At 46.8% G+C, this 8,771-nt stretch overlaps 1 protein-coding gene across 1 annotated transcript in view; it reads right to left on the reverse strand.

Annotated features, from left to right (window-relative positions):
- Nucleotides 1-340: 340 nt before the first annotated feature.
- The window catches only part of ptbp3 (polypyrimidine tract binding protein 3), a 28,171-nt gene continuing 19,740 nt past the window's right edge, over nt 341-8,771 (reverse strand). The window contains exons 9-14 of the mRNA XM_084460096.1: nt 5,694-5,833; nt 4,708-4,741; nt 4,148-4,240; nt 2,934-3,150; nt 2,249-2,326; nt 341-533 (exon numbers count right to left, since the gene is read on the reverse strand). Of these exons, the coding sequence (XP_084316222.1) occupies nt 401-533; nt 2,249-2,326; nt 2,934-3,150; nt 4,148-4,240; nt 4,708-4,741; nt 5,694-5,833 (695 nt within the window). The 3' untranslated portion in view covers nt 341-400. The remainder of the gene's footprint in view (nt 534-2,248; nt 2,327-2,933; nt 3,151-4,147; nt 4,241-4,707; nt 4,742-5,693; nt 5,834-8,771) is intronic.

The raw sequence follows: 8,771 nt of genomic DNA on the forward strand, positions 1-8,771 counted from the left end.
TGTGTGTGTTTGTGAATGTGTGTGTGGATCTGTGTGTGTGTTTGTGAATGTGTGTGTGGATCTGTGTATGTGCATTGATAAATGTGTGTGTGGATCTGCATGTGTGTTGGTGTATGTGTGTGTGGGTTTGTGTATGTGCGTTGGTGAATGTGTGTGGGTCTGTGTGTGTGTGTGTGTGTGTGTGTGTGTGGGGGGGTCTGTGTATGTGTGTGTGGGTCTGTGTGTGTGCGTTAGTGAATGTGTGTGTGGATCTGTGTGTGTGCGTTGGTGAGTGTGTGTGTTCGTGGTGAGGTGGCACTTTACAAGGGGGCCAGGGCAGAGTCAGGGTTAGCTGAGGGGGCGGGGCTGGGAGCGGGGGAGGGGGCGGAGCCTAGAGTGGGGGGGGAGGGGCAGGCGGGGGTCAGATGGTGGATTTGGAGAAGGAGACGCGGAGGTGGTGGTTCTCCCCCAGGTCGTGGTTGTGGAGGTCGATCAGAGCCTGGATGGCCTCCTCCACGGATCCCAGCTGGATTAAGGCCATCTTCCTGTCTTTCCTGATGCACACACACACACACACACACACACACAAAAACACACACACACACATTATCATGCCCTTTGCTTTACTATATATTTTGCACTGACCTGTATTGTACTGGCTTTTCCTACGTTAAATGCAACTATTGTAAGTCGCTTTGGATAAAAGCGTTAGCTAAATGACTGTAATGTAATGTCCGTTCTAGTCCTTGCGCCCTGTCTATCGTTGTTTATGCATCAGTCTAATGCGCCTTCTTCTTCGTTTGGGTGTCGATGTTTCACTCCCCCCCCAGGGGGAAGTGATAATCGATTCTGAACCTTGTGAATCGGAATCGATTCTTGAAATTCGAATCGATACCCAGCCCTACTGAACACCAGGCTGGGTAGAGTCCCTCAGTCGGCAGACTTTGCTTCGCTTGCGGTGGTTAATCGCAGCTACTGACCACGAGAAGGTGTCTGCCTCGCCAACTGACCAGAACATATTCCTAGAACGAGTAAAAACTACCTAGCCAATAAAACAGATTCTGATTCTGATCAGAAACACATTGGCATACACATTTACCATCATCATATATAAATGTGATTATGAACATCCATTTAACATGCACAAACAAATACACACGCAAACATGTGACGGTTTTAAAGAGTGTCGCCTAGAAGGAACCAATTAGAACCGGTTAAACCTGTGAGGTCGGGTGAAATGCAGCCACACAGGAAGGAATAAGTCATGTCCTCATATTTCACATCTGACTTCGTGACATCTTAGACTGTTGTGAGAAAAGGGATGAATGACACAGCGGATAGTAATTACATAACCTGACTAGAGGTGAAAGGGTTAACTGGTATGAATAAGGCTTACTAGTAGTGATATGGTAACTAGCAGTGAAAGGGTTAACTAGTAGTAATACGGCTAACTAGTGTGTATAAGAGTATCTAGTACTGCTAAGGCTAACTAGTGTAATTAGTAATGATAAGGCTAACTAGTGTGTATAAGAGTAACTAGTAGTTATAAGGCTAACTAGTGTGTATAAGAGTAAGTAGTACTGCTAAGGCTAACTAGTGTAATTAGTAATGATAAGGCTAACTAGTGTGTATAAGAGTAACTAGTAGTTATAAGGCTAACTAGTGTAACTAGTAGTGATAAGGCTAACTAGTGTGTATAAGAGTGACTAGTAGTTATAAGGCTAAGTAGTGTGTAGTAGAGTAACTAGTAGTGATAAGGCTCAGTAGTGTGTAGTAGAGTAACTAGTAGTGATAAGGCTAAGTAGTGTGTAGTAGAGTAGCTTGTAGTGATAAGGCTAACTAGTGTGTAGTAGAGTAACTTGTAGTGATAAGGCTAAGTAGTGTGTAGTAGAGTAACTAGTAGTGATAAGGCTAACTAGTGTGTAGTAGAGTAACTAGTAGTGATAAGGCTTAGTAGTGTGTAGTAGAGTAACTAGTAGTGATAAGGCTAACTAGTGTGTAGTAGAGTAACTAGTAGTGATAAGGCTCAGTAGTGTGTAGTAGAGTAACTAGTAGTAATACGGCTAAGTAGTGTGTAGTAGAGTAACGAGTGATAGGATTCACTAGGCTGCCTGCCTCATACCACATACTACTGGGGTGTGGCTCAACCAACCAGATGTCTCAGGCGCCCTCTGGTGGCCAATCAGCTGCTCTGCACCCTGACCTGGACTATACTCTACTATACTCTACTATACTCTACCATGGGGAGTAAAGAGGAAAGTGAACGTACTGGAAGAACTTGAAGGCCTTGACTGTGTATCCAGTTCCGGCGAACAGGTCTTTGAGGATGTCATCATTGATAGAAGGCCTGCAGACGGACACACAGGGTTACACACACACCTCGCCGCACGCTGCTCACCAGTACGTACTAGTATACTAGTATGACGCGGTCGTGTGTAGTATACATGGGGTAGTTTAACCTATGGGGGGGGTTAGTATACATAGTCTCCTTCTTACACTTGGATGGGATGAGCCTGTATGCATGGTTAGCATGTAGTATGTAGGGGTATGTACTAGCAGGGGTAGTATGTAGTATGCAGGGGTAGTATATAGTATACAGGGGTAGTATGTAGTATGCAGGGGTAGTATATAGTATGCAGGGGTAGTATGTAGTATGTAAGGGTAGTGTATAGTATGCAGGGGTAGTATGTAGTATGCAGGGGTAGTATATAGTATGCAGGGGTAGTATGTAGTATGTAGGGGTAGTATATAGTATACAGGGGTAGTATATAGTATACAGGGGTAGTATGTAGTATGTAAGGGTAGTATATAGTATGCAGGGGTAGTATATAGTATGCAGGGGTAGTATGTAGTATGTAAGGGTAGTATATAGTATGCAGGGGTAGTATATAGTATGCAGGGGTAGTATGTAGTATGCAGGGGTAGTATATAGTACGCAGGGGAGCGGGACTGACGGGATGTTGGAGAGATGCAGAGTAGCGGAGGGCGGGAAGATGTTCTGGAAGTTCTTGGAGCCGGGCTTCTTGAAGCGGTGGAGCGGGCTGCCGCTGAAGTCCTTGGTGAGGCCCTGGTCCTCCTGCCCCTCCCGGGGCAGCTGCACCGTCTGGTGCTTGGAGATGGTCACTCGGATCACCTTGCCGTGGAGCCGCTGGCCGTTCAGGTGGCTCATAGCTGTCCACACAAGAGACATTATTACATTACATTGCAGTCATTTAGCTTTTATCCTAAGCACTTATTGTATTATATTATATTGCACTGTACTTTAGATTGCTATTCTTGCACTTTGCCTTCAGCACTAGATTATGCTCTTAGTCACTTGTTTTAGAGAGAAGATGCACTTGTGAGTTCTGGTGAGTAGTAGTACACTGACTTTTCCTACGATAAATGCAATTATTGTTAGTCGCTTTGGATAAAAGCGTCAGCTAAATGACTGTAATGTAATGTAATATAATAATAATTGCATTTAATAATAATAATAATAATAATAATAATAATAGTAATCATAATCATAATTTGTTATATTTCTAAAGCACTTTTCATTGAGAGACGATCTCAAAGTGCTGACAAAATGGCTACTTAGTCTCCTCAGATACGCTAGCTACTAACATTACCTCAACTCCTGAACTTAGCTTGATCAACCCCTATCATAACGTTAGCCTAGCCTAATTTAGCTAAACCAAGCTTCTCTAAACTGTGACTTAGCTTCCGTAGTAGCAGAAGCAGGACTCAAGACAGGGCAGTAATTCTCGTGAAGGTCGTATCAAGGAATGAGAGGAACAAGGAACTTCAAAACATGCGCCAGGCTGTGATTATGATTCATAGCGCTAGCCTAGTTAAATTATGTATTGCCCGACTTTACCTAGCTACAGTAGTTGTTGGCTCTGAGTATTTCCTGACACTAAGACTATATCAATACAGTAAAATGATATTAAACAATATACATAGCATATAAACATGGAGCAAAGTCTGCCAGCATCCCCGTTGCCATGGAAAATCAAGCACAGCTCCGATTTACCACAACACACCATGTTTAATCTATCAACTCTTGACTTAAACTCTAGGGTTGGGTTGGTCATGTGACCGGAGGGGTGGGAGTTGGGTTGGTCATGTGACAAGAGGGGGTGGGGTCAGGTTGGTCATGTGACGGGAGGGTTGGAGTGATTCTCACCCAGCTGGGCCTGGGTAGCATCAGCCATCTGGATTAAGGCGTTCTCCTTCTTGTTGAAGAGAATCTTGACCCTATGGACGTCACCGTACACCCCTACACACACACACACACACACACACACACACACACACACACTGGTCATGGTCCGGGAGAGAAGTGAGGAGAGAAGATAAGAAAGAGGAGAGAAAAGGAGTTGAGGTGAGGAGGTTGGAGAGGAGAGGAGCAAGGAGGAGGGAGGAGAGGAGACGAGAGAAGGGAGGAGAGGAGAGAGGAGGAGGCGGGAGAAGAAGAGCAGAAGAGGAGAGAGGAGGAGAAAGTAGGAGAGAGGAGAGGAGGGCAGAGAGGAGAGAGGAGGAGGGAGGAGAGGAGAGAGGAGGAGGGAGGAGAGGAGAGGAGGAGAGAGGAGAGGAGGGCAGAGAGGAGAGAGGAGGAGGGAGGAGAGGAGAGAGGAGGAGGGAGGAGAGGAGAGAAGGGAGGAGAGGAGAGAGGAGGAGGGAGGAGAGGAGAGGAGGAGAGAGGAGAGGAGGAGAGGAGGAGGGAGGAGAGGTAAGTATCCTTACCGAAAAGGATGAAGAGGCCGTGTGGTGAGATAATCTGTGGGAGAGACGAGAGGTCAGTTATGACTGCTACTCTGCTACGAGAGGTCAGTTATGACTGCTCTGCTCTGCTACGAGAGGTCAGTTATGACTGCTCTGCTCTGCTACGAGAGGTCAGTTATGACTGCTCTGCTCTGCTACGAGAGGTCAGTTATGACTGCTACGCTCTGGTACGAGAGGTCAGTTATGACTGCTACGCTCTGGTACGAGAGGTCAGTTATGACTGCTCTGCTCTGCTACGAGAGGTCAGTTATGACTGCTACGCTCTGCTACGAGAGGTCAGTTATGACTGCTACGCTCTGCTACGAGAGGTCAGTTATGACTGCTACGCTCTGTTACGCTCCGCTATGCTCTGCTATGCTCTTCTACGCTCTACTCTGCTCTGCTACGCTCTTCTACGCTCTGCTACGCTCTCCTACGCTCTGCTACGTCGGGGCGACTGGCTGCCCCGTGACTCCGAAGCTGCACTTGCGAGTTCTGGCAAGTAGTAGAACATTTGGCTTTTCAATTACTCTAAGTCGCTTTGGATAAACGCATCAGCTAAATGGCTGTAATGTGATGTAAGACTGGGTAGCACAGCCCTGGTCCTGACCACACCCCTGACTCTAGTCTACAGGGCTAGGGTTGAACCTCATGGCTCTATAGGGCTAGGGTGGAGCCTCATGACTCTACAGGGCTAGGGTTGAACCTCATGACTCTATAGGGCTAGGGTTGAACCTCATGACTCTATAGGGCTAGGGTGGAGCCTCATGACTCTACAGGGCTAGGGTTGAACCTCATGACTCTATAGGGCTAGGGTTGAACCTCATGACTCTATAGGGCTAGGGTTGAGCCTCATGACTCTCTAGGGTTGAGCCTCATGGCTCCTCTGTCTACAGGGCTAGGGTTGAACCTCATGACTCTCTAGGGTTGAGCCTCATGGCTCCTCTGTCTACAGGGTTGAGCCTCACCTCAGGGTTGAGGTTGGACACCAGCAGCACAGCGTGGACAGCAGGGGGCGCCATGCCATGGATGGCCATCCGTCCCGCCACCGAGGAGCCCGACAGGGTGAGGGGCCCCAGCGCGCCGGGCATCGCCTGCATGGACAGACCTGGGGGGGAAGGGGGGGTAGGGTTAGATCTGGGGGGGTTAGGGTTAGATCTGGGGGGGTTAGGGTTAGATCTGGGAGGGTTAGGGTTAGATCTGGGGGGGTTAGATCTGGGGGGGTTAGGGTTAGATCTGGGAGGGTTAGGGTTAGATCTGGGAGGGTTAGGGTTAGATCTGGGGGGGTTAGGGTTAGATCTGGGGGGGTCAGGGTTAGATCTGGGGGGGTTAGGGTTAGATCTGGGGGGGTTAGGGTTAGATCTGGGAGGGTTAGGGTTAGATCTGGGAGGGTTAGATCTAGGAGGGTTAGATCTGGGAGGGTTAGGGTTAGATCTAGGAGGGTTAGATCTGGGAGGGTTAGGGTTAGATCTGGGGGGGTTAGGGTTAGATCTGGGAGGGTTAGATCTGGGGGGGTTAGGGTTAGATCTGGGGGGGTTAGGGTTAGATCTGGGGGGGTTAGATCTGGGGGGGTTAGATCTGGGGGGGTTAGATCTGGGGGGGTTAGATCTGGGAGGGTTAGGGTTAGATCTGGGGGGGTCAGGGTTAGATCTGGGGGGGTTAGATCTGGGGGGGTTAGATCTGGGGGGGTTAGGGTTAGATCTGGGGGGGTTAGGGTTAGATCTGGGAGGGTTAGGGTTAGCACTTCCTCAATACAACAAACTGGGGAGGGGGGGGGGGCACACTGCCCTACTCAATCAATCAATCAATCAATCAATCAATCAATCAATCAATCAATCAATCAATCAATCAAAGCTTTATTTGTATAACGCATTTCATACCCAGAGGCAACACAATGCGCTTTACAGACTGTTTCGTATGCCTGCCTCGCCCAGTTCCCTAAAACCTCTTGCCGCAGTGTATCACAGCGCTCTGCATGATTGATATGTTTATCAGTGAATCATTTATCAGTGGTGATGGGTTTCTCACCCGTCACTGTGTTCTGTCTAGTGAAGCTGGAGGACTGGCCCTCGCCACTCGAAGAGAACAACATTCTCTTTCATTTATTTTTAAAGCACCGTCTGGCAAGCTAGCATTATACTTGTCCTGACGTTAGTGTTTTAGAGACATGGAACACCACACTAGGTCATAATCTCATGTTAAAGGAGTAGTCAAGGCAAAATGCATGTTTAGCCCTGTTTTAAGGTTACTTATGATCATATACAATGGTTCAGATCAAAACTAGCACTTTTGAGAGTCTGATAATTGCTCTACCACCGTTTTGGTCATACAATGGATGTGGGTGGGCACCGTGAAAAATCATTCAAAAAACATGTTAAACTCAAGACAAGAAACTCACCAAGGTGTTAGTTGGCGTTCTGACATATAATTCGCCATAAAGTAAGATTCTAGCTCATCTGGAAAGGCTTTTTTAAATATTTAGCATAGAACTATTTAGTCGCAGACCATACGTGTATAAACTTCCGCAAACTAGGTAGCCTAGCAACATAAACAATAACAATAGCTACCGTAAGTAGTTCCGCTTCCTGAATCCCCTCTGCGGATTGATCTACACATCTACAACGGTCGCGTCAATACAAGTCAATGGATTTCATAAAATGATCAATAAAACCCTACAGGATTCATACTTTGCGGGCGAATTTGATGTCAGAACACCAACGGACACCAATTACCCCCTCAATGAGCTTCTTGTCTTTGAAATCGAGAGCTTAACATGATTTTGAAAGATTTTTCACGGTGCCCACCCACATCCATTGTGACCAAAACAGTGGTAGAGCAATTATCAGACTTTCTCAAAAGTGCTAGTTTTGTCAACGTTTTGATCTGAACCATTGTATATGATCATAAGTAACCTTAAAACAGGGCTAAACCTGCATTTTGCCTTTACTACTCCTTTAAGGCTGAACGTACCTCGGTGTAACACCAACGCAGGAAAGTCTGCCTTTAGTATTCATGCACCCCAGAGGTGGAACAGACTGCAGGACTCCCTAAAGCTGGACCAACTTGATCTCATTGGAAAGGTTAAAGGCTACAATAGAAGGTGTGCTCGAACCTGGGTTACGTAGTAGTCACGGTAACAGGAGTGGGGTTACCTGGTAGTCATGGCTCTATTGATAGTGTCATGTTTCTTATAATGAAGTATTTATTCCATGCGTACTGTAAAATGTTCATAGCTAATAGAATGAAACGTTTTCCAGGAGCTTGCTTGATTGTCTCGTTGAGAGAGGTCTGGGAAGAATGTTTACAGTTCTCCTATATTAGCTCAAATGGGTGTTTTTTGCTTCCCTCTGGAAAATTAAGGGCAGGATTGGGACTGAAAATGAATCGATTTCAAATCGCGATTTGAAACGGTGCGCTTAGCAAATCGCAAAGGCTGCAATTCAATCAATCAATCAAATCAATCAATCAATCAAAGCTTTATTTGTCTAGCGCATTTCATACCCAGAGGCAACACAATGCGCTTTACAGAGAACAAGGGAGGTGGGCAGCGATTGAAGTGGTGAACGCGTCATCTCTGACGTACGTTGGAGCCACAGAGTCGGGGATGGAAGCCGAGGCCTCGTTCAGACAGCGCGCGTTCGCGGGTTACAGAACTCGATGTGCAGCACACTGCCTTGACCAGAGCACCTTGAGAACGTGATGCAGTGATGTCCAAAACCACAACGCAGTCTATTCTAGCTGGCTAGCTTGCTTGACATAGATGCAAGATATATGTTATAGAGAATAATGGGTCAATTAAATTCAGAAGGTGAAATAGTGACTCTGACCACAGCAGATGAGGGTGTAAATATAGAACCTGTTCGATCTGGGGTTGGATAACATTAATAATGTCAACAACTGCCTTTGTGGTTGTGCGCTTTTCTCCTTGGAATGACAGATTCTTCTTGGCACTCTTGCAGAAGGGAGGGCAGAGGAGAGGAGGAGATGAGGAGAGGAAGGGAGGGCAGAGGAGAGGAGGAGAGGAGGAGAGGGCAGAGGAGAGGAGG

This window comes from Borostomias antarcticus (assembly GCF_949987555.1).
Source record: "Borostomias antarcticus genome assembly, chromosome: 30".
Classification (NCBI taxonomy): Eukaryota; Metazoa; Chordata; class Actinopteri; order Stomiiformes; family Stomiidae; genus Borostomias; species Borostomias antarcticus.